This window comes from Electrophorus electricus, chromosome 10, assembly GCF_013358815.1.
Source record: "Electrophorus electricus isolate fEleEle1 chromosome 10, fEleEle1.pri, whole genome shotgun sequence".
Classification (NCBI taxonomy): domain Eukaryota; kingdom Metazoa; phylum Chordata; class Actinopteri; order Gymnotiformes; family Gymnotidae; genus Electrophorus; species Electrophorus electricus.
Genome location: NC_049544.1, coordinates 17,501,194 through 17,526,902, shown reverse-complemented (window position 1 = coordinate 17,526,902; position 25,709 = coordinate 17,501,194). Strand labels below are relative to the sequence as shown.

The 25,709-nt window shown below is 39.8% G+C and overlaps 1 protein-coding gene across 8 annotated transcripts in view; it reads left to right on the top strand.

The window, feature by feature from the left end:
• sugct (succinyl-CoA:glutarate-CoA transferase) overlaps nt 1-25,709 on the top strand; it is a 71,899-nt gene that overhangs the window by 5,821 nt on the left and 40,369 nt on the right. For all 8 annotated transcript variants that reach the window (XM_035530669.1, XM_027013272.2, XM_035530668.1 and 5 more), the window contains exons 7-12: nt 6,446-6,537; nt 6,690-6,833; nt 11,711-11,806; nt 18,582-18,653; nt 18,830-18,927; nt 24,560-24,662. In XM_035530669.1, the coding sequence (XP_035386562.1) occupies nt 6,446-6,537; nt 6,690-6,833; nt 11,711-11,806; nt 18,582-18,653; nt 18,830-18,927; nt 24,560-24,662 (605 nt within the window). The remainder of the gene's footprint in view (nt 1-6,445; nt 6,538-6,689; nt 6,834-11,710; nt 11,807-18,581; nt 18,654-18,829; nt 18,928-24,559; nt 24,663-25,709) is intronic.

The following is a 25,709-nucleotide window of genomic DNA, read 5'->3' as shown; positions in this document are numbered from 1 at the left end:
TGTACACATTTGATTTGACCTGTCAATGAAATAATGACTTCTCAGACATTACACATGTTGTAGTTTATCAGCTTAAGAGTTATAGTTATGTGGACTTTAAGTATTTATTTCACAAGTATGTGATATCACACTGGGTTTTGGTTTTTTTTGCATCTATGTAATATGTAGTAGAGATCCTCAAAAAACATGTGTTTTTATCCAGTGGTTCAGTGACAAGCATCTTAACATACTCAGCTAGAGCTTGATGATCAGTCAGATATGTAAGGAGGAACTAAACTGGACCCATTGCTGCAGGTGTCCATCCATGCTCGGTTAGTTAATACCCACTCGCAAATCCTATAACTGCAATATAGAAATCCTATTCTGTCATATCTGCAAGTCACAAATCCTATAACTGCATAGGGCTTACTGAAACTATGACAGAACATCAGTCAAGGGCATTACATCCATCCATGACTTGCAACCAAAACCAGTCAGGTTGTTTTTTTTCTTAGCTCTGAGGTGGAATTATCTGGGAACTAGGCATCATTTTGACTACAGTTTTGCAGTAAAATATGCAAAACATGCTTTAGTGAACAATAGAGAATAACATGCTTAAACATCAGTAGGAGAACCTTAAAAGTGTGACCATATATCCCTTTCACCAGGTTTGTCTATGATCAGAAGAGGTAACAGTAGGTCTGGATTGGGGTTGTTTTGTGGTGAGTGATGAAATTCATGCAAATGATGGGGGTTTTAATAAAAAAATACTTTGCTCTTTTCATCGTGAAGGTCAGAACTGCAGCCAATTTCCCAGGTTCCCCTTATAAAATACTTGATGCAGAGCCCTTGAGATTGTGGATGTTGGACAGTTAAATTGAAGTGATTTATAACACTCATCTTGCATTGTTTAGTTTTTCTTCTTTGGGGTAACTTTTCACTCTCTATCTTTGTGTAAGACTGAGGTCCATATGCTTTCGTGAGCTAAAATTGATGCCTTTCCCAGCTATGAATTAAGACTCAAACCAATAACCAGGCTTTTATTTTTGTGTAGAAAATATGAATACAAGATAATACATGCAATATGTTACCAGTTATATTAATTTTCTAATCTACAGGGATACTTTATGGGATGACTAGCATAATTGTGATTATCCCTTATCTTTAATTAATAGCATCCTCAGGAATTTTCCAGGCTGTTGCACATTTTTTCTTGTGTTGCACTTATCTGCATCACAGTTTAATGGTTACTAATTTGTAGAAAGTTATTTCTCTTTTGATATCTAAACACACAAGTCCCTGACCTAATCAGAGACCGTCTGATGCTAGCAAGTTAATTGTTGGTTATACAGTAGCAAAGACTTCCAGATAGTGTTTGCAAACTGAAGAGATGTGAAACTTGATCTTACTATGCTCCCAGTGTATGAATTCAGGGTTAGTGTCAGAGAGGCTCAATACAGGGAAATTCACTTCCATAGTCTAATTAATATCGTATGCAAGCAGAGAGATTTCAGAAACAAAACTTGACTTTTGATCCAAAGAGGGAAGACAGGATGTTCAGAGATGGAAATTTAATTGACTATTTGACATTCTTCCTTTCCATGAGCTTAGTCAGGTAAAACTGGTCGTTCCACATTTCTCATTACAGTGACCAATTAGATGGACAGTATCGGTTTTAAAGATGAATAAGGGATCACTGCAGCATTTCTATATTTGATATGGAACTTCTCTCTTTGGATCAAAAGTAAACTTTTGTAAATCTCTCTGCTTGCTTACACCTTAAACTGACAATGAAGCTCAGTCATGGCCAAGCCTTAGGTAGTGGAAAGCACATCTGTTAACCTCTCCCTTAAGGAAATATCCTTCACAATCCCCTGTCGCGATGCTTGACATAGTAGCATTTTAATTAGTGTTTTAATTAGAGACCATAATCAGGAGTGGAGGAAGCTGTTCATTCATGGCCACTTGACTTGTCGCCTACTGTGACAGCTTTAGTGAAGCTGTTAGTTCACTCCCCAGTTTTGTGTGATTTGTATTAAACAGGCCTCACACTGCTGTGTCTTCAGATGATTTACTATCACCCTTTGGTTGATTGCATCGGCCCCTGGGGTGCAAGGGAGTGATCCGGTGGCAATTTGGAATGACCCATTTTCATTCAGGCCAAGTTTTGTCAGCAGACGGGCAACTGAATAGCATGTGCGGTCTGATTGCTTATGTAACCACCCTAGTCCCTGTGGGGATTTTAAGCCCATGGCTTGGCAGACGACACGCAGAATCAGTGCTCAGAGTCGAGACCTAATTTACCCAGTGCTCCAAAGACCTGGGTCACGAGTAAAAGGGATTAATCAAACGTTGACATAACAGTGTTCAACCTGCGCCCTGAACCCACCAAGCTCTGTAGTGGTCAGCAGGAGGCTGGCCAGAGAGTAGCCCCAAGGCTGTGAATTAGAGGGACTGTTTTCTTTCTGTGAAGGCTTCTTTGAGTACCGCTTGTTTCTGCTGCTGTGGGGGTATTGACAGGGTGGGGGTCATAGGATTAAGTATGCCTTTATTTATCCTTTGTGCTCTCACTCATAATATCCAATCATTTTAAACCAAATTAAAATGTCCGTTAATGGTTTATGGGGCTTGGGGTACCAGACGGGTACTCTGGATGCCATTATTTTGAAAGAATATTATGCCTCCCCTAGTGATGGTCTAAATATCGGGAAAATATAATAAATATTATAAATAAGTATAATAAATACTCAGAAGTGAGTCATATGTGCAAGATTATTTGTGGAGTTTTAAGGTTCTTATGTCCCATTATGCTCTCACAATGGAGAAACCATTTCATTACAGAAGCCAGGGCTGAATGATTTAATAAATTTCATATAGAAATGACAATGAGGAAAAACTAAACTTTTCAAACAAGCTCTTTGATTTTAATTACACATTAATAACAGTGTTGGCAAGAGACATTATAAAAATCTTCTAGCAAAAATCATGTCACCTGATTGTTTCCAGATAGGAAGATCTTTGGTAATTATGCTAGACAGATGCTTGAAATTACAAGAACCATGAATGACCACCTGGACAAGCTATAATTGTAACTTAAATTGGATCATCAGGATGAACAGAAAAATTGCAGTTAGAATGTTCAAGCAAATGCACACCAAGCACTCTAACAGAGACCTGACGGCTTGAACCTCAGAACTGAGTATGTGTGCCACGCCCACTGTTCTTCCCTCAGAACTGAGCTGTGTTTGGCAGAGGATGTGTGCCACGCCCGCATTTCTTCCCTCAGAACTGAGCTGTGTTTGGCAGAGGATGTGTGCCACACCCGCATTTCTTCCCTCAGAACTGAGCTGTGTTTGGCAGAGGATGTGTGCCACGCCCGCATTTCTTCCCTCAGAACTGAGCTGTGTTTGGCAGAGGATGTGTGCCACGCCCGCATTTCTTCCCTCAGAACTGAGCTGTGTTTGGCAGAGGATGTGTGCCACGCCCACATTTCTTCCCTCAGAACTGAGCTGTGTTTGGCAGAGGATGTGTGCCACGCCCGCATTTCTTCCCTCAGAACTGAGCTGTGTTTGGCAGAGGATGTGTGCCACGCCCACATTTCTTCCCTCAGAACTGAGCTGTGTTTGGCAGAGGATGTGTGCCACGCCCGCATTTCTTCCCTCAGAACTGAGCTGTGTTTGGCAGAGGATGTGTGCCACGCCCACTGTTCTTCCCTCAGAACTGAGCTGTGTTTGGCAGAGGATGTGTGCCACGCCCGCATTTCTTCCCTCAGAACTGAGCTGTGTTTGGCAGAGGATGTGTGCCACACCCACATTTCTTCCCTCAGAACTGAGCTGTGTTTGGCAGAGGATGTGTGCCACGCCCACTGTTCTTCCCTCAGAACTGAGCTGTGTTTGGCAGAGGATGTGTGCCACGCCCACTGTTCTTCCCTCAGAACTGAGCTGTGTTTGGCAGAGGATGTGTGCCACACCCGCATTTCTTCCCTCAGAACTGAGCTGTGTTTGGCAGAGGATGTGTGCCACGCCCGCATTTCTTCCCTCAGAACTGAGCTGTGTTTGGCAGAGGATGTGTGCCACACCCACATTTCTTCCCTCAGAACTGAGCTGTGTTTGGCAGAGGATGTGTGCCACACCCGCATTTCTTCCCTCACAACTGAGCTGTGTTTGGCAGAGGATGTGTGCCACGCCCGCATTTCTTCCCTCAGAACTGAGCTGTGTTTGGCAGAGGATGTGTGCCACACCCACATTTCTTCCCTCAGAACTGAGCTGTGTTTGGCACAGAAGATGTGTGCCACACCCTTTGTTCTTCCCTCCTCTCTGGAAGTTTGAGGTCTTCTGTGGAGCAGGAGCTTTACTGCACTCGGGCCAAGAAGTGTCCCCTGTCTTTTCGTTTTATTAGTTAGGCTTAATTTCTTTACAGCAAATTAAAGAGTATTAAGTGGTGTCTGAGAGAGCAGGCTTTTGTCAACACATGTCCTCATTAGGCCGGTCTCTGCACTTAGAGATGCTTATGTCTGAAATTATATTCCTTTCACATTGCATCAGAGTTGCCACTGAAAAATCTGGACCACATTGGTTGAATGCTGCAAGCATTGTGTCAACTCATAGAACCTTAGCACAGCCAAAGGATTCTTATTGATTGTGACAGAATTTTGTTTTTTAGAAGCGTCAAATACTATTTATAGTGTGTACCTAAAGGTATTGATTTACAATGTTCATTTTCTAGTGTAAATTAGGAACCAGTCAGTTAAACTGCATTATTCATGTTATTAATAGTTCTTCTAGTTGTAATATGGCCTAGATTTAAGAACCAATGGTTCAAAAAGAGCTCCAAGACAGTTGACAGAAGTGTTAGCAGCTTAGCTTCTCAATGCAATAATGAATATCAGATGCATCATGCGTGAGCTGGTAATGAGCAGAGTAACAATGTTTTTACGATGTCAGTAATGGTGTAACCATCGGTGATGTTCATCTTTTCGTGATAGTCATAGCATAATGATATTTTTTCATAAAGTTTGTAAGAGTAAAGAAGGATGAACTGTATTACGTAAAGAAGAGCTGACATTATAAGGTTTTGTTCTCTTAGATCAGATAATGAAAGCACACATGCTTATCTATTGGCTGATTTTTGAGACCCATTTAATTATTAGAGGTCCTATTCCAGTCTCAAAGTAGTATGCTGAAGTAGTGCACAATGTAGGGCTAATTGGTAAGAAAACTAAAAAGTTTGAATTGAGATAATGCAGCTTTATAGAGCAGCCCACTCACTCTTCTCACCTACTTGTGTCCTGAACCCTAAAGTGATGTCATTAGTGCAGCGTTTGTCTTTATTCCTTTGTTGTTTTTAGGCTCATTCGTGGAAACCGCTCTGCTTGTAGTGCTTGGGTTTGTTTTGTTTTTGTTTTGCTCTGGCAGTTATGGCGGCAGCATAAACATTGGTTCTGGTTCTGCTTTGTTTTGTGGAAGCTTGAATAGCAGCAATACACTCTTCCTCTAGTGTGTGTAGCTTAACTAGCACAGTTTGGGAGGTGAGTTTTGCATTCTTTGTGTTCATTTGCCCTGGGACCGGATTCTGGTGGTGCTGATTTGATTTAGTTCTAAAGTTGAACTAAATTCATTTAGATCCTAACAATCAGTTAGTTATTGTGTGCCTATTTTACTCAACAAGGTTGTGTAAATGGCCTATAAAGGGTTAATTTATATGTCTTCACGTTAAACAATGTTGGAGGTGAGCTCTAGGTGACATTGAGTAAGTGTACCCTGATATAGGTAGCTTGAAATAACTCTAATGTTAACACTGCATGCAAGTAACCTCCAGTATTACAGAGTGTGCTGTACATAAATCTATACTCAGAGGCATCTAAAGCCTAGTAAAATGCCTTTCTCCATAAATGGTACTGAAAGACAAAAAAGTAAGAGAGAAATAAAACACAAAACAACCACATAATCCAGACAAATGTAGATGAATAATAATAATAATAATAATAATAATAATAATAATTTAATAAAAGCAGATCAGATCCTGAGTAAGTTCTTAGTCCTGCCATTGTAATAAATGCAGACCACTGAAGACCCAGTTTTCCCAGTTTTCCAGAACCTCCAGGAACTTCCTAGAACGTAATTGCTCTGATGATTGCAATGGTGAAAGGAATGCAGATGGGTTAAATTGTTTGCCATATATTTTGTCATATTGTTTTGCCATATATTTTTATACGTCAACTGTGCATTTTCCTAACATTATTTCTAAGGCTGTGTACAAGTGCCAGTCAAATACACCAGGTGTCCAGGAGACCTGTAGTTTCACACAAAGTATTAATGTGGCCAAGTATTTATTTATTTCTTTTTTGGTATACATGGTGGACGTGTACAAGCGGTGTGTGTGTGTGTGTGTGTGTGTGTGTGTGTGTGTGTGTGTCTGTGTGTGTGTGTGTGTGTGTGTGTTTGTGCATGCCTGTGTATTTTGTTAGGTTACGGTCAGACAGGGCCCCAGTCACACAAGCCTGGATACGACTCTATAGCGTCTGCAGCGTCTGGGATGATGCACATTACAGGCCCTGAGGTGGGAATGATTATATCATTTGAAAATAACGCTAATGAAAGATATACATTTTACCCTGCTGTGTCATTACCTTTCTTGTGCAAAAGTGCTTGTCAGTCTGATTTAGGCTATGTCATCCCCTGGTGCCATTAAACATGATTTGTGCATTTAAGGATGGGGAGCCTGTGAGGCCTGGCGTTGCCATGACAGATTTAGCTACTGGACTGTACGCTCAGGGGGCTGTGATGGCAGGCCTGCTGCAGAGGCAGAAGACAGGGAGAGGTGTTCACATTGACTGTAACCTGCTCTCTTCCCAGGTTAGTCTCCTCATCTTTAAACATGCTTTTTTGTTCCAGTGATGCAATGGCACATCAAGCCTGCTTCACTAAATCTCCTTAAACCAGGTGCAATTTCATGACAAATACTTTGATTACAGCTTACTTTTGTTTAGATGTTGAACATGTTTTCCAGGTTTAGACTAGGCCTAGTCCTACAAATTACATTACATTACATTACATTAGCCTACTGCAAAACTGATTTTAGCCTATTGCTCTGTGGTTTTATGTAATGCTTGCATTATAAATGAGAGATGTATATTTTACCATTTGAATAGTTTCAGTGATTATGTGATCTGGGGGACCAAAAAATATAGACCACAATAAGCTATTCAATTACAATGGAACAAGAGAGAGTCCTTGTCCAGGTCTCTCAGCTTTTATGGCTGTTTTTGCATCGAACATGAACTGAATATGTTATGAAATTAAGTAGAAGAAGAAGAAAGAGAGTGTGAATACAGAACATGCCAAATAGTCTGTGCTTTTCTTGAGTAAAGTATTGAATTTTTAGCTAACACTGAACTACGGGACAAACAAAATGATGGTTCACATGCAACATGGATTTCAACATAATACCTGTGGGTCCAAACACCACAGGCAGAAAGCTTGGGTGCCAGCCCTGTAAGACCACAGAAATCAATGGAGTGTGAAACACTGCACCGTTTACATGTCCGCAGGCAAGAGTGTTCATCTCCTGACACTGTGTTGCTGTGATCCTGGACATGAGTTTACTTTAAATTTAGGGTTCATTAGGCGCTGTGGCAATGTACGAGTCAGGAACACAACACTGTTGCTCTTGGTGAATGCTTTATGTTCTGCTTGTGCATTTTACGCACTGCAAACGGAGTGTGTATAGATAACTTCTCGCATGAGGACTTCCACTTTGGCTCGGACTGTGTAGAACTGCTTCTTGGGGGACATGTTGTACAGCTTGCGTCAACCAGTGGAATCTTCTGCATTTTGGATGGTGTCTCCATCTTTGTGGGGTTTGTTCAAAATGGATCATCGATTTTTGCGAATGTTTTCCTGACTTTTCCTGTTACACTTTTAAAGCTCCTGCACAATGAGTTTGCATGAGGTATGTTTATTTAATTTAGAAAAGATTTTAAAAATTAGATGTATTTACTTCCTTCAGATTCTCAGGGATTCCAGACCCTTCCTCGATTATAAGATATAATACATAGGTATTAACAGTTGTCATGCACTATGTAACATTCCCTGCTGCTTTATGTGGTTTATTTTCACATGGTTTAATTTAAGATGGCATACCATAGCATGTTGTCGTTAAACAACTGTCACTCGTGATGTCATGTTTAACACTAGAAAAAAACCCAAATACATTAGAAGGAAATATTTGTTTGACAGGCTCAAGGGGGGAAAAAATCAAAGCTGACCAAAGTTTGACCACAGTGTTCTCTCTGAAAAAAAGTAGTGTGTCTGTTCTTATGAAACTAAATGGTAAGATAAAGGTCAAAAGTCTGTGCCAAACCCTGGTATTGTTCTTGCTGAAGATTTGATTTTAATCGGTTGGAAGTGATATATTTTTGAGAACTTTGCATAACTATAGTGTCCTGAAGTGAAACAGACTTGAATGCACTTGTCCTTTTCATCTCAGTGACATTTATTGTTTCCATATAAACATACATTCTGCATCCAGTAAACACCACAGTTAATTTCCATACTGAATCATATTTTTTCATCTTGGGAACAATGACAATCCTTCTGCTCCACCCAACATCTGATTGCAATTTGTCTTGACATAATATTGGTACAGAAAAGCAAAAAACATAAAGTCAAAACTTTTAATCTGAACTAGGATAGAGACACCCATTTACAGTTACCCATGTTAGAAAGCTTTCTCTATGCCCCTGAATTCCCTATGATTTTTTATTTATTTTTTTTGCTTCAATTGAGAGAAATCCTTTTTCTATTGTAGTGAAGCTAATATAGCATTTATTCAAACCCAGGCATTTAATGTTCATTAATAATATGTGTTAGGTATGCAAAATATTGAGCTTCATATTTAATTGACTCTTTAAAAAAAAAAAGTATCCTTTTAAAATGTCAGGACCATGAGCTTCAGATTCAGAAGCAAACTGGTATGTTTGCTCTTGATCTAAAGTGGCATTAAGGTTTGCTTTAACCCTGTGCCAACTCTATATGTCAAGGCTGAAACTCATTTGAAGGAAAGAAAATCCATCATCTTACAAAGCCCTAGAAAAATGTTGAGGACCCTGTGTCGGATATATCACTTTTGTTTACCGTCCCGCCCCCCCTTAAAAAAATGAATGTGCTTAACACTGCAAGTTTGCTATTTTCCATGGTCTTGACACATTACAAATATATTTCATTGAACCTTTACACATAACTAACAAGTCCCTTGGATGCCATGAGTTCGACTAAAGGATGTGGTTGCAGGAAACTGTTCCGATAATGTGATTGTTTGTAGCTCTTATGTTGTGGTTCATATGAATTCTTTCTTGCCTGCCTCCCACCCTCACCCTCCATTCTTACTCCTCATGCGTTTTTAATTGTGGACCCCCCCCCTCCACATGCTTTGTCTGGATCATTGTTCAGTTTTGACATTTGGGGATTTGAGGCTCTGTTTCTTGAGGGAAACCTAGCATAGCTCTTTGTTTATCCATTCTACTGGTGCTAGGATGAGTCAAGGGAAAGCGACCGATGCATCCGTTGAATCCGAGGTCCGCAGGGCCGTGGGGTCATGGCTGCAGTGGTGGAAGGCCTAAGCAAGCAGAGGAGTTCTCCCACATATCCAGCCCCCACCTTGGCCTCCTGTTCCACATTCCACCCTGATCCTCTTGTGGCCAAAGTTATCTAACTCGCTTCCATTTTATGGTGGCCCAACGCAGTCATCATCATGAAGACATGCTGGAGGAGGATCACACATCTTCCCTTTTGCCAGATGTGAAATTAGGCCAGGAATGGAACTATTTATTGCTAGCATTTCCTTCCTCTGTCACCAATGTTCTTTCACAGTTGTGTTTGGTAAATACAAAGCCTTTTTGGCAGTGGTGTTTGCAAAATATGGACTTGCATATTGGATTGATTGGATACCCTGAAGCCAGCTATTCAGAAAATGTGTTCATGAGAATTATATAATTGGAACCTTAAAGTGCATGGTAAGGTATTAGTTAAAATGACTGAGAACTGCTTTGGGTTTTGGCATTAGGCATTGATTTTATGGTGATGACTTAGCTGCTACTGATACTAAGGGAAAACAGACAATAAGAACACGTAATAAAAACTTTCTTTTTCTTGGATTTGAGTTTGTTTGTTTCAATTTCTGGTGGATTTTTATTCCCCTCCTAGTAAGGAAAGCAGCTTGGAAAGTTACATTAACACTTAGATGTTTTGCCAGGTACTAGCCTTAAGCTCAGAGCCGAAGTTTGAGATTTATGATGTATCGCTTTGATTCATGCAACTGCATTTTAATTGGGAATAGCATGGTCTGAAAAACGTGTGTAGAAAATTTGTCAAACAGAGTTATCAAATGGTTCTATGTTGTTTCAAATAGATGCCTCATAAAATGTAACTAACTACTAAATAAAAAAGGCAGGGTGATTACAGCTGCCAAAAGTTGTGAGTATAATGAGAATGGATGGGTCCTTGGCTTTTTGAGAGTCCCATTGCAGGCTCTGTTATGATATGCAGGTCTAGGAAGTTGTCTTGCTGCAGGCCAAGTGGAAAGGGTGTGAACTGTTTCTGGCTTTGCTGGATAAGGGACAGTCTGCACTTCCACAGAACTGTACCCATTGGGAGAAACATTGTAGAAAATTGAAAACAGTTGCAGATCAAAGGTAGTACATTTAATATGCTCCTATAATGAACACAGACATCACCTCGCTGCTTGATGGTAAGGGAGTTAATACGATTCTGAACATATTCTATAAACCCAGGGTAATACTTACACAACTCATTGTTACAGATTTTTATTTATTTTTTTTGCTTTTCTTTAATGTATTTTTTCTTTATATTACATCACACGGATAGTTTAAAGTCAAAATAAATGTCCCTGTCTAGGGAGATAACCTTGAAGCATCTGTGGTCTAGATTTTGCTTCACACTTCACGGAGATGACATGAGACACTTGTATATTACCTTTGTAAATTCCACAGTATTTAGAAAAATTGTAGTCCAGACAATCATTTCTTTGTTTGGCAAATTGCACAGAAAATTGCATAAACATAAGGAAGTGACTAGTACTGTTTAGACACAAAAATGGGCAGGATGATGAACAAAAAGGTTTAACATTAGGTGGCTCATAGAGCAGAGCAAGTGTGATTGGATAACAGGGTTATGCATGAGGCTCACAGCCAGACAGGCTAGCTGTTGAAGTCACGTTGAGGAAGAGCTGTAAATGGGCTGGATTTCTGGAGGAACTGCTGTCCCTTGCATGGTGTCAAATCATGGCAGATCTGCTTTAATCTCTGTCCTTCCCGTCAGAGATTATGATCGCAGCTTTAAAGACTTTCAGTCCGCATTGCGAAATCTTATTCAGCCACCTAGCCTTTCTCTTTCTCTCCCCTAGGAAATTGTTCAAATTGTGCAGTATAAAAAGCCACCAGACATTTTTAACTTGGTAAATGAATTGTCTTCATTTGGCAGAACTGCACAGTGAACAGAAGATAGTAATTTTCTGAGTGCTAAAGTGGTTCTTGGTTAGTTTGCGACAAATATGGCTCAGGATTCAGAATGTAAGCAACCACACTGAATTGCTGTGTCATCTGTGTGAGGAATCACTGAATTTGTAAAACACCAGAGTATTCATGCAGAGAAGAACCCCCTCTCTCACTTTCTCGCTCTTCCTCTCTCACTTTCTCTCTCTCTTTGTCCCTCAGGTGGCATGCCTCAGTCACATTGCTGCAAACTACCTCAACGCAGGAAAAGAAGCAAGAAGATGGGGAACTGCACATGAAAGTATAGTCCCTTATCAGGTACAAGGTTTCCCTCTAACCTTGGCTAATTTTTAAGGTAATGCTTTCAGCACATCCTAGCCTTTATTATCTAAGATACAGCAAACCCAAAAGTACTAATTTGGCTGAAAATAAAACAAATTTTGTGAGCCAGTTAGCCTGAGCCTTTTATAAAAGCCCACATTTGTTTGGCCATCTCACCACTTTTCATAACTTTAATGACATGAAAAGAGATCCCTCATGCTGTCCTTTATCTGGCTTTAGCAGCCAATGAGCAGCAAACAAGCAGAGTCTCATTCCACACCAGCACATAATCTTATTGTTCTCAGTTATCTGTGTGGAATGGCAGCCCATTAGGGAACACCTCTTTCCCATCATGGCTCTTCAACCAGATGTTAGTAGTGGGACATATAATGTGTTTCTGTTTGACTCTTCCTGTTGTTCATGGTTATTTCTTTTTGATGGGGAAAAAAAAAAAGTCATAAGGTTTATCAACACGCTAGCTGCTTCTTGGCGTCTGCTAGAAAACCTGGTCCTAATGTGAAATCGAAGTAACTGGTTTTGCTCTGTTGCATTGCTTTCTCTCTTGAACACCACTCAGACAAGAGGAAGGTGACGCTGGAGGAGGTGTGGTGAAGAGGAGTAGTGCGAGAGCATGTGGAGAAATGCAAATACAGCAAACCAGAGTTTGACTTGCTTTAATTTCCTCGTTGGTTTCGAGGAAGTTAAAAAAAGATGGATCCTAATAATTCCCATATTTGTGTGAAGTACTGAGTATTGGCTCATTTGCAAGTTAACTCCTCGGATTGATTATCACTGTGGTGGTGTATTTCTGTGCAAATGCTAGAACACCGAATGCACCAGATACATTAGTAGTCTTCTAAACTCTGCACACTTAAAATAGGGTTCTTAAAATCCTCTTGATGAGCCCAATGCATACATGAAGCATTTTTTTTTCCATTTTATGTGTGGCTCCTTGCTTTTGTCTGACTTTTGAGAGCTCATTGGTGGTTCTTTACAGAATGCCTGAAAGATTATTAATGCCTGAAATGTTCCAGGAAGGAGCCTGAAGAACCCCAAATGTTCTTTGTGGCCATTTTTTAATTGCAGATGTGACTTCAGTGGTATACTTCGTAATTGTTGTTTAGAGATGGTCACTATTGCACTTACCAGTAAATGGAATTTTGAGCACTGAGGAAGTCTTAGACTAAAGAATACATAAATATGCCTTGAGTCTCCTATAACATTAGCATCATTAATCTGTCTTCTTTCCCAGCTTTACTCATAAACCTATTTTCCACATGCATCTAAGGCTGTGATGGGTTCAGATAAAACCCCGCTGTAGGCACTACTCATACTCAAAGGCTAAATAATCTCTATACATCTTAAAATGCTGATGTTTGTTTGAACTGAATTGATAAAACATGTTTATTGGATGAGTACTTAGTTATAATTCTAAAAGAGAAATTGCCTTCCGCTGCCTGCTTTCACCTTGATATAAAGGCCTGGCATTTAGTCTGTGTGAAGTATTTTAGTGTGCAGAATAATTTCCCCATGCATCTTGCTATGCATCTTCAGACACACACAACTGTAATGAGCATTACCCTTCTGCAATAAAGCAGATGTGATGAGCATCTGACAGTTCAAGCTTTCTTATGAACCCTGAGCAATATAACAAAAAAAGCCTCAGACTTGCATCTTTTATTGTGCTTATGGAGCACATCCTGACATTACTGATGATTGTGCACTTGGCAATGAATCTGTGATTTGGCTCTTCACCAGTGTGCTCTTTAAGGTGCTCCGTGAGCCAGTCTGCTTGTCTCGCTGCCTTGGCTGTGCTGCATCACCTGGCCTTGTAACTTAAGAATAAGAGGCAGCCCTCAGCTGGAGCAGGTCTGACGGAGTTGCAGTGAGCTGTGTGTGTGGCACTCGCAGGCAGCGCTGTTCTAACTGGGGAGAGCCGGGGATCGGTGGTCAGGAAGAAATCAAAGCACACCGGCCCTGGTAGTGCAGCAGCAGTCATTAGTCCAGCATTACCTTAGTAGGAAAACCGTTGTTATTGGTGTGTAATAGTTTCAGGCTAGGTTTCTACTTTTGCCAGTTGCAGAGTGCATTCATTATTCAAGATCTCTTCAGTTACTTTACATCTTAAGTTGAAACACGAAGCAGGTGCGATTGCTTAAACTGTGTGATGTGTATGTTGGACCTAATAGAATACAGTGAACACAGTGGTAAACTTTACCTTGAAATTATGTCCTGTACAATGCATGAAAGAATATTTATAGAAAGTTATTATTATTTATTTTTGACTAACATTATGCCCGGTGTTGTGATAATGTGCTTTTTAAAGTGATTCATCAAAGTAATTCAATCACAACTCTTTCAACAGCTGTTTGCATTTAGTGTTAATATTATAACAGACACTAGAGGTCAGGTCAAGCATTGCTTTTGTATTTGAGAAGGCATTGTTCTTAAAATATGATCCATTGGTTCCTTTCTATTTAAGGACCTATTTTGCCCCAAGAATAAGATGCTGTGAAGGAACTTGTTAAAGAACTTGTTAAAACAATTTTCTTTAGACCTATATTGGATTTTGCCTTGCCGGGAAGTTTTCGATGATTTATTGGCTCCCAAATGTGCCACCGGGCAGGATTTGAAACCACGCTGATGTTTTTACATTTTGCCCATAAATCTTTGCTATGCATTCTTAGGTGGCGAGTATGTGTATTGTGATCAGAGAGACTCTCAGCTATCACTCATTAAGGTAGCTGTTGTGCTGACAGCTTGCTTATGTCTTCACCGACTGTTCTGTCCCTATAGCCTCTGTCTGGGTGAAAAGGTGGTGGCGGTTTGGATGATGGCTGCTCTGAGTTTTGTGCTTCTTAGGCATAGCTTGGATTGTCTCTTCGGAGCAGAAGAATGTTGGTTAACCAGGAGTCGACTTGTGGGTCAGCATGCTGCTTCGGGTCCCTTGGCCTCGGATGCTGTGGGGCAGCCAAGAGACTTGTGGGGACCTTTTACTAGAGCACTGTGGTGGCCTCCTGGAGAGTTCATGCCATTCTAGAACTTTCAGTGACTCACACCAGGGACATGCAGTATTATTTGCCCTTGTCTGGCTTTGGGTCTGTGCTCAACACAAAGCACATGGAAAGACAAAAGGGTTTGTGTGAAATCAGTGAACAATGAAAAATGACAAATGCATGTGTTTGTCCAGTATAGCTGGATTAACCAGACGGCCACTGATGTTTTTGACATCAGAGAATAATTTTCCTTTTGCATAGTCACTATACTGCTAAAACTGATACCTCAAGTGCAAATATCTCAAAACCTGGAGATAAACGTCATGACTTGTCTTTCTTAAGTACCACTATGCACATAAAATTACATTTAGTGTTTTGCTTATGTCTATTAAACCTCAGCCGTTTAGCATGTATTCTTTCTTTAGACATTAAATGTCTAAAGATCACATTCAAGCTCACATTCCTCCTCTTTTCGTTATCCTGAGCATAAAAATCTGAATGTGGCAATGAGTGTTGGCCTGGGGTTAACTTGAGGCTATTTGTGCTGTGTTCTGTCACTCGACTGGTGGTGCTCTTGTGGTGGACAAGTGGAAAAGATTCCGTTATACAATTGCCAGAAAATTTGCTCTGGTGGTTTCCTCTCAGACTCCTCTGAGCCTTTTGAAGAAAAAAAATAGAGCGAAACACGCTATGTTGGTCCATCTCTGCTCCCTTCGTCCTGTTCCAGACCATTTAACTGACAAAACAACAGCCCAACTGCACATGTAAGCACCAAGATCAGAGCAATATTATGGGAAGTGTGAGATACTGAGACCTAATGCACCATGGCAGTCCCTGACTTGGAGGGCTTGTGGAAGTCCTGTGAATTATGGGAATGTTTTCACATCAGAAAGCTTTACAGCAGTGACAGAGATAGTATTATATGACACAGGTGCCTAAAATGTAAATGACCTACTTTTTATAGAATCTTTTTTTTTTTTTTTGTGCTAAAAGTGATGAAGTTTCAGATTTTGTTACAGGAACATTTAGAAATAAAATGCCCTGGTGTTCTTGCTTTTCTGCCCTTCTCATTTTTCAGTAGAACTGTGGCTTTAAAATATATGCATTTAGGTTGATCTGAAGTCCCTGGACGATGTGAGCCATTCTCAGCAGCCGGTCTCACTAAGCAAGTGCACCCATCAAAGAACTCCAGGAACCATGCTGTGCTGTTGCTCCCAGGCACACTGCTTTGCATGAGCCTAGAAGCATCATGTGATGAGAGCAATTGAAGTGCTTTTTTTTGCTATACGGGTCAATCAGGACCCACAGCATGCTGGGATCTAATTGTGTGTGTGTGTGTGTGTGTGTGTGTGTGTGTGTGTGTGTGTGTGTGTGTGTGTGTGTGTGTGTGTGTGTGAGAAGTTCAAAAGCTGATTGTGCTGCAGACCACAAGGCTTTCTCCCCCTACCTCAGTGTCTGGGCACATTGCCTCATGGCACATGCTAGATTCCTTTTTGAAATAATTTCATGTGATGGGTTACATTTTGTCAAAACACTGTCTCATTATCTGTAACGGGCATTGCCTTCCTTGCTCAGCCTTTTGTACTGCCTGTGTGGGCACCAGTATAAACACACATGCACAGACCCAGAAAATATTTTTTTTCCTAAGTGAGGTTAGATTCATGAATGTTTTAAGATGTGCCAAAAGATGTTTAGTGTGTCTTGATTTGGCACCCAGCTTTTCCTGTGAGTTATGGGTAAGGCCTGGCTGATATGGAAAATTTTGTTACTAATAAAGTTTTAAAGACCAAAAGATTCCAATAGCTGATAATATTGGCTAATAAAATTTTATATGGTCAAAAAGTTAACATACTGTATTGTTAGTTAAGCAGTGATTTATTGACTAATATGACTGTCATGTCATGTTGATAGAACGTGTGGCATTCACAACTTCAGACAGATCTGTTGGACAGATGAAGCCACATATTCACAAGATGAGTTATTAATGCCTGACCATGTGTTTTTGGATGTCATTCTTGAATGTTACTTTCTTATATGATATTTAAAGAAGCATTATCCAAGCTTTAGTGGTGGAATTTCTGGTGATTCAGATAAACCTTAATATCAGCTGTTTTTATCAGCCAAACGATACATTGGTCAAGCCCTAGTTCTGGGCATAGAATTTTTACAAAATATAGAAAATCTAACCCCCAAATAGAAAAAAGACAAGGAAGATTTGATGCAGGGCAGTGTGTGCTGCAAAGATTGGGCTCTCCCAGAGGCTAGCTACTCTGGTTTGGTTCGCCATTCATAGACGTTCCTCTTGTGTTGTTCGACTCCACTGCTGTTTGTTGTCTATGCTGCCTCTGTAGCTGCTCTTCTCTGCCAGGTTGTGGATTGCATTTCCTGTGAACATTTCTTCTTGCTCACAGAGAGTGATGGTCTTTTCCCAGGGAACCACTGAGACTGGAATCATGGAGTAGCCGTTCTCCTAGAGCAGACGGTCAAACAGTGATTTGCCTGCCAATTTAATTTTGGACCACCTCCTCCTCCTTATTGAATTTTTTAAAGGGCTAATTTAATTTAGGGGTTTTTGGGTAGCAATTGGCTGAAAACAAATTCTGTTCCAGTAAATATCAAATTGTATTTGGAAACGAATACAGATTTTCTTAACTTTAAACAGTGTGATGGAGGGAAAATGTGCCCTGAGGTAAGGTACCTTAAACATTGAGAAGCATGTCCACTGAAATTTTGGTTCATTTGGTTCACAGAAATCATGGCATAAAAATCAAAGCAACGTTGATAGTGCCAGGGAAAGATAATGCATGTTGGCATGATGAAGAGATCTGGAATGAAGCCCAGACTCAGGAAGGGGCTTAAAGGAGTTAAAATCCTTAGATGAAATCTAAACAAACTGGATTAAAACATAAGCACTTGGGTCATATTGATGTAAGATCAGTGAGATAAACCAGTGATGCATGCTTAATCTGTCAAAAATCCTGGGGACTACAGATTGTCTTGGACATGTACAGGATGTTTGAGATATTGTGGCATAACAAGAAATCCATTATGAGCAGGGGTTAAATTGTGCATGAATGCACAAGAGCACAGCTCTGGCACTTTAGGTTTATGTGAATAGCAGGTCCTCTGGTATTATAATTTGATGGAATTATAAATAATTTCTAACACTCTTCAATCCATTTACTTATGCAGCCTGATAAATAACGCTGACATGCAACCCCTAGACAGCATTGGCTTCATCCTTCTCTAATAACTTGTTAACATTCAAATACTGTTTCTGTTCCTGTCTATGCTCTCCTCCTCTAATGCTGGTTTTCACAGTCATGCAACTATGTTTTCAGATCTTTATGCTGCTTCATGGTGTTTCAGCACGATACATAATTTAGTTCCTGATACCTAAAACATTGTGTATTCTAGATTATTGGTGTTATGAGTCAAATAAATCTGCAATGGAGAAGAAAAAAAATTCTAGCCAAAATAAAAAAACATGGCTACTTAAAGGTTTTGCAATTCAGCCTGTACTTAAATGAAGCCAATTAGATAGAATCAAATATACTAAAACTAGTTTTATATCACAGCTGAGAAGTGTTTAATAAGACTCAATTTTTTACATTGTAGGAACCCCCTATGCTTGTTTACCCACATGGAATAGTCACATGGAATATAAGCACATGGAAGGTTAACATGATAAAGAATCAGTTACAACAAGAATGGGACCAGTAAAGTTTGTTCACATACATGCAGCAGTAATGTTGAATGCGTATGTATTTTTGCAGGGCTTCAGAACAAAAGATGGATACCTTGTTGTTGCTGCTGGTAATGACCTACAATTCTTCAAAGTGTGCAACGTAAGCATGTAATTTTTCTAAGTACAAATTAACACCAATACCCTTATACATTTACACATACCCAATCCATTACACATCATTTATTTTAAATACAACATGATGTCCTTTTAAATGTCCAAATGAATTACTTTATTCCACTTTCTTGCTTTGTTCTGTTTGTTCATGTCTGCGTCCAGGTCCTGAGTCTTAATGAATTGGCAGAAGATCCCAAATACAAGACCAACACCTTACGTGTGCAGCACCGGCAAGCGCTGCTAGAGCTTCTCTCTGAGAGGTGAGGCAGCCCTCCTACCCGCCAGGACGACCTGTTAACTGGGACAGCCCACAGACATTCCTCCAGCCATGGCCAGCCAGGAACATAGTGAGCCACAGCTAGCAGCCAGATGTTCCTCGTCTTTCTCCTCATGGAACAGTTAGGGCCCTCATTATAAGCCATATCTGGGTTTCCTCTCAGAGGTCAACTTGTCAGAGTTGGGGAAGAAGGTTGACATTCCAGACATGGGTGTGTCGTCAGATGTAGGCGTGTGCCTGTCATGTTGAATAATCTGAAGTCATGAGGAGCAGAATGTACACTCACAAATGCTGGACACATATTTTACTGTGCGCACATATATTTTACATATATTTTGTATAAGAATATATATTTTTTAAAGATAAGTTAAAATGTTTTAAAATGTACAATGGAAGATATGTATGTAAAGGGTTAGCAGGAATGGCATTAAAAAGGAAATTATGAGTAGAGGAGTAGATGATTACACCAACATTCCATACTGTGGAATATTTAGTATAACTTCAGAAAAGTCGTTCATGCAAAGTTTTGTAATGTACAGTCATGGCCAAAAGTTTTGAGACTGACACACATTTTGGTTTCCACAAAGTTTACTGCCTCAGTTTTTTAAGATCTTTTTGTCAGATGTTTATATAGTATAGTGAAGTACAATTATAAGCATTTCATAAGTTTTTTTTTTTCACTTTTTATTGACAATTACAACCAGTTTAAGCAAAGACTTAATATTACAGTGTTGACCCTTCTTTTTAAAGACTTCTGCAATTCGCCTTGGCATACTGGATATCAGCTTCTGGGCAAAATCTTGACAGATGTCAACCCATGCTTGCCTAATCAGTGCTTGGAGTTGATCACAGTTTCTGTGTTTTTGTTTGTCCACAGGTTTTCAATGGGGTTGAGATCTTGGGGGTTTCCTGGCCATAGACCCAAAATTTCAATGTTTTGTTTACCGATCCACTTGGTTATCTCTTTTGCCTTGTGACATGGTGCTCCATTATGCTCGAAAAAAGCATTGTTCATCACCAAATTGCTCCTGGGTTGTTGGGAGAAGTTGCCCTTGGAGGATGTTTTGATACCATTCCTTATTCATGGCAGTGTTCTTAGGCCAAATTTGAGCAAACCCACTCTCTTGGATGAGAAGCAACCCCACACATGAATGGTCTCAGGATGTCTGACTGTTGGCGTCACACAGGACTCATGGTAGTGCTCACCTTTTCTTCTCCGGACAATCATTTGCCCAGATGTCCCAAACGGTCTGAAGGGGGCTTCATCAGAGAAAATAACTTTACCCCAGTCTTCTGCAGTCCAATACCTATACTTCCTGCAGAATGTCAGTCTGTCCTTAGGTCTCCAAAAGCCTTCGCCTCGCTGTGCATACCGATGCACTCACACCTGCCTTCTGCCATTCCTGAGCAAGCTCAGCACTGGTGGTGACCCGATCTCTTAGCTGCATCCTCTTTAGGAGATCGTCCTGACACTTGCATGATGTTTTTGGGCTCCCTGAGGCCTTCTTCACTGCAATTGAACCTCTCTCCCTGAAATTCTTGATTATTCAGTAAATGGTTGATTTGGGTCCTATCTTACAAGCAGCAATGTCCTTGCCTGTGAAGTCCTTCTGATGCAATGCAATCATGACTGCACGCGTTTCCTTGGAGGTAACCATGATTAACAGAAGAAAACTTCAAGCACCACCACCCTTTTAAAGCAACAAGTCTGCTCTTCTAATCAGAGGCAGTGGTAGCTCATTGGTTAAGGTCCTTGACTTGTAATCAGACGGTTGCTGGTTCAAGCACCACCACTGCCAAGTTGCCACTGTTGGGCCCCTGAGCAAGGTTCTTAACCCTCAATTGCTCAAGTTGTACTCAGTCATAATTGTAAGTTGCTTTGGATAAAAGCATCAGCTGAAAACCATAAATGCAAATCTCTGAAATGATGTTAGCAGGTAATTTATGGCAGGGCTGAAATGCAGTGGAGATTAGGTTTTTGTGATTAAATTCATTTTCATGGCAAGGAATGACTTTGCAATTAATCGCAATTCATCTGATCACTCTTCATAACAATCTAGACTTAATGCCACCATAAAAACTAAAGCAAACTAAAAATTTGTCAGTCTCAAAACTTTTGGCCACGACTGTATACACTAACAATTGTATGTACTAACATAAAGCTGTATCATTGGCATAACAGTGAAAATTTAGATTGTGATGATGAAGGCTGTTACCTACAGGCAGCATATAAATTGTGAAAATTAGCAGGCCGATAACTGCTCCTCTTACACAAGGTGCTCTCAAGGGACTCTCAGTGTCAGTCTATGCCAAATGCAACAACATGATGTTTGTTAGTAAGAAACAACCTAAATCAGACTAGAGCCAATTATGTAATACCAACATTTGAAAGCCTGAAATTGAAAATGTCATGCTTTACTGTATCAGCTGTGCTAAGCTCTAGAAAGCAGAGAACATTCAGGGCTCAAGAGTCACCAGGAAGGAGACCATTTGTAAGAATGAAGATTTGACAGTCACACACATTTTAAGAAGTGGTTGTGGGGTAGGGCCAAGCCTGGAAGAAGCAGCATTAAATCATTGTTTCTCAATCCTGGTCCTGGAGTACCCCTGCCTAACAAGGGTTGGGTTGTAACATAATACATCTTCAAAAATCCATATTCAGTCAGCATCTTGTTTTGAAGAGACAGAATTCAGAATACATTTACTTTATACATTTTTGAAATACCTCAATACTACTAATAGAAACACCATTAATGCATTTTTATTAATGGTATCTTCAAATGAATCTTTTCAGTCAAACACATGATGCTTGTTATGCAAGTGGTTAGTCACTGGGATATTGTTGCTAGGCAGTTGGGCAATATTATGGCCACATAGCCATTGTCTTATATAGACAAAGATATAGTTAGAGTGGAAAAAGACATAATTGGCATAGAAGTATTGGAAATCACTAAGAAAAGATTCTATATGACAACAATTGTAATGTAATTACATAAGTGACTGCTAAGTTTTGCTTCAAAATTCTGTTACTGGCGAAGAATTTGCAGACAAAAAGAAAGGTAGGGAAGGAAAAACAAGTATCCAGCTGAAGCGTTTAATGAAAGAAACGCAAATGAATTAAAGGTGCACTAACTACAACAAAAGAAGCTGACATAACATTAATGGTCATGGTCATTAACAGAAAACAGGTTTAAATAAAGCATAACATCATAATATTTTAACCCCCAGGTGTTGTGCCTACTGATAGACAACACACCTCACCTGAGGGGGGTGTGGACTAACACAAACTAGACAAGAATATCAACACAAGTCTATGTTCATAATTGCTGCAGTGCTGGTAGCTGGTAGCACGGGGTGGCACCCCCCGTAAACCATTGTAAACCATTATTACTAAGGAGTAGTACAATCAAAGTAATATATTTATAATGTATATTGTTAATAAAATAAATAATACTAGTATTACTGAGATTAGTATTATTAATAATCGTAGTATTGTTAAATACAATAATTAAAAATACAGCACAGCTCTTTCATATGTGCCTTTTTACAGAATGTATTCTGCATGTATTTTAGGTTACCTGAATATTCTGAATGTTACCCTATTATGTTTATTTTAATGAATACACTTATAACTGAACCCAGCTGTCCCCCTAGTACAAATCAGGCATGCTAGAAATGTAGTAAAAACTTTGTGTACTTCCGTCGCTTTATTGGACAGAATACGTGCTTTTGGGAATTTCTGTTTTTAACATCAAATTTAAACCACAGACCTGAAATGAAAGGAATTTTGTCTTTCCATATATAAAAACACCAGTCTCAAATGTGTACACAAATTGTGCTGTGTGTTGATTGTGAAGTGTCTGAGTACTGAGAGTACTGAGAAAAGTGCAATATAAGTGTAACTTCATTTATTCATATAATGTCAGCACTTGGGGGATATGCAGCTTTTCAATTTTCTTTTAATGAACATTTTCTTTGTTGGTTTGCAATAATTTAACATCATCAAGACCAACCAGCCTTTTTTTTTGAGGAAAACATCATCCCTGTAAATATTTGTGGCAAAGCTAAACAAACAGTTAAAATGAACTCATAAATGACCTTAGCTGCTTTAACTGCTGTTACTTGATTTTATAAAAATGCTCAGGGTTTTTTCAGGCCTTCCTCAGATATTGTATGACTTCCCAGATGAGCTCGCTAGACGCCTCTCTTAAACCTTTTTATCCTCCTCTGCCATCTTAATTGGGGTAAGGTTAAATGGCTAGGTAGGTACATTGAGTAGAGACAACACATATACTTCCTCTTTCCTCTCCAGATATCTCTTGTGCATCTTTGTGTGTTTGGGCATGTTTTCATGCTGACATAAAACATGACCCAGTCATGTTGTGTCACTGCAAAATGGCAGGGTAGCCATTCTGATTCCACACTCCATGCAAATAATACAGATTAACAACTTTTCCTGCTTCAAAACAGCCTCTTACCATACTATCACCTGCATGACCTTTTGTGTAACTTTTTTGTTGGACCCAGAAACTTCAGTCTTGGACTCATGCATCTGTATTTTCCAATTCCCTTCTGCCTAGTTGCTTTGCTTCTTTGCCCACTGCTGCCATTTTTTTTTTTTTGTTAAGTGGCTTCTTTCTTGACCCTCTGCTCATCAGTCCTGCCTTTCCAACTGACAGGTGCTGTATACCTCTGAGCTTTGCATGTAACTGAGAACAAGTTTAATGGCGATCATGAAGGCTAGACAGTTTGTATGTCTTCTCAAAGAATAGGGTATTTGTCCATGATTCTTTATGTTCCTGTTCAAGCCAGTGCTGTTTTTCTCTGAAGGTAGTAGTAAACCCCATTTAAAGGGGTATTTAGTTGCTTAGCTGTTTGTCAGTAAAAATAACAGTCACAACTTTGTACTGCATATTTCAGCAGAAAGCTGTTTGGTTCTTCCCCGTCTTGGTAAAAACTAAAAGTACGACTGACAAAAATACTACCATACGAACATAACTCACACATTTTACCAACCTTGTTGTTAGTATTCATGCCTTTCAGGTGTTTAAACATCCCTTTGAGCAAAATATTTTCTGACAAATATATGTTTAACGGTTGTTTGAAAAAAGACCATTTAAAATTATGGGAAAACCTACTCTTCATGCAATGACCCTTTGTAGAACATGAAGCCAAGTTTCTTTATCTTTGCTTATCTTATTTATTTGCCCTAACTTAAAACGAGCACTTAAAATTAAATCTTAATTTTAGAACGCAAGCAAAGTTTCCATAAACTTTTGACATCCAATGCATACTGATGGCTTTGATATAGATAAAAAGACCAGACTGGACCAGAATGATGATGACTAAGTTATACATTTGAATACACCTTCCAGAGAGACGTTTTGAAGTTTTGCTGTGTACGTAAATGTGATTTCCTTTCCATTTGCTTGCATCTGACTGTGTTTCAGGTGATGTCTACATCCAGTGCTCTATGGCTGTTACTGGTGCAGTTACTGGTTATTGGCCTCACCAGGGCCACATGTGTGTTGCATTTCAGAGCATGTTGTTTCTGCCCTTATTTTTCCTTTCCTTCTTTGTTTATTTAAAAAAACTGCCCTCTTTTCTCCTTCCAGGTTTTCAGAGGAACCCACTGCTGAATGGCTGAGACGTTTCGAAGGCACCGGAGTCCCCTGTGGTCCCATCAACACCGTCCAGCAGGTGTTCTCCAACCCACAGGTCAGCCTCACCACGCACAGCCTGATCCCCCTTAGCGAGTGACAGTGTCACTCTAACTTTGCTCACAGCCAAATTAAATCCTTTTAAAATAAATGAACCCTCACTAATGTAATAAAGGCTGGGTGGGGGGAGGGGTTCTTGAAAGCATTGTAACACAGATTTCATTGTGAGATGAAATCTGTCCCTAATAGAGAAGATCCTAATGTTGCAATGCTTTTAAAAAAGTGGGACCAGACGTTCAGCTTAGCAGAAAACGTGTCCACTGTCATTTTCTGATATTGCAGCAGCCGGTGAAGCTGTATAAACAGGAGTACAAGTGGCTTAGTTCCTTTCTTGTCATCCACATTGATAATAGAATCAAAACAATGAAACACTTTTAAGACACACTGGCCCCGGGAGACTAAGTTGGGCACCACTATGAACCTGTTCATAGTAACCAAGATGCAGAGTTTCCTTACACATCTCTGATGGTTTAACACCAAACACATGTTGGTGGGGAAAGTGAAATTGCTGCTTTTAGTGCAGTTGCAGTGAGAACTTGTTGGCAGAACAATAAAAATGAGAGGAGAGAATGATAAAAATGAACAGACGAGAGGAAAAAGCTTTTAATTTTTTTTGTCTTTTGTCTCTTAAGAGTTAATTAGAAACACTCCTCTACTCGAACATTTAATGTTGCCTTTCCCCTTGTGGCTCGCGTCATTTACGTCCTCACTACCTCTGTGGGTAATGAGGACTGCACAAACAAGTTACTAACGCTGTAACTGTGAAGGTAGTTTGTGGCACAAGGTAGGTTAGGGTTAGCCCTAAATTGGCATATGTAGAGAGCAAAATAACAAGTTATTTTGCAATAACACATAAGTCATGTGTCATTACTCATAATAAACTTGCTGTTAGATGTAAACCTTTCTCAGCTATTTGCCTTTTAAACATGGGCAAGCAGAATACTGGTTGGCTGTAATAAAGGATGAGGGCAGCGACTATACCTGGGTCTTGATTTTATTTCTTTTTTACTGTGAAATTATCAGAATTAATTCAGTCATATTCAGG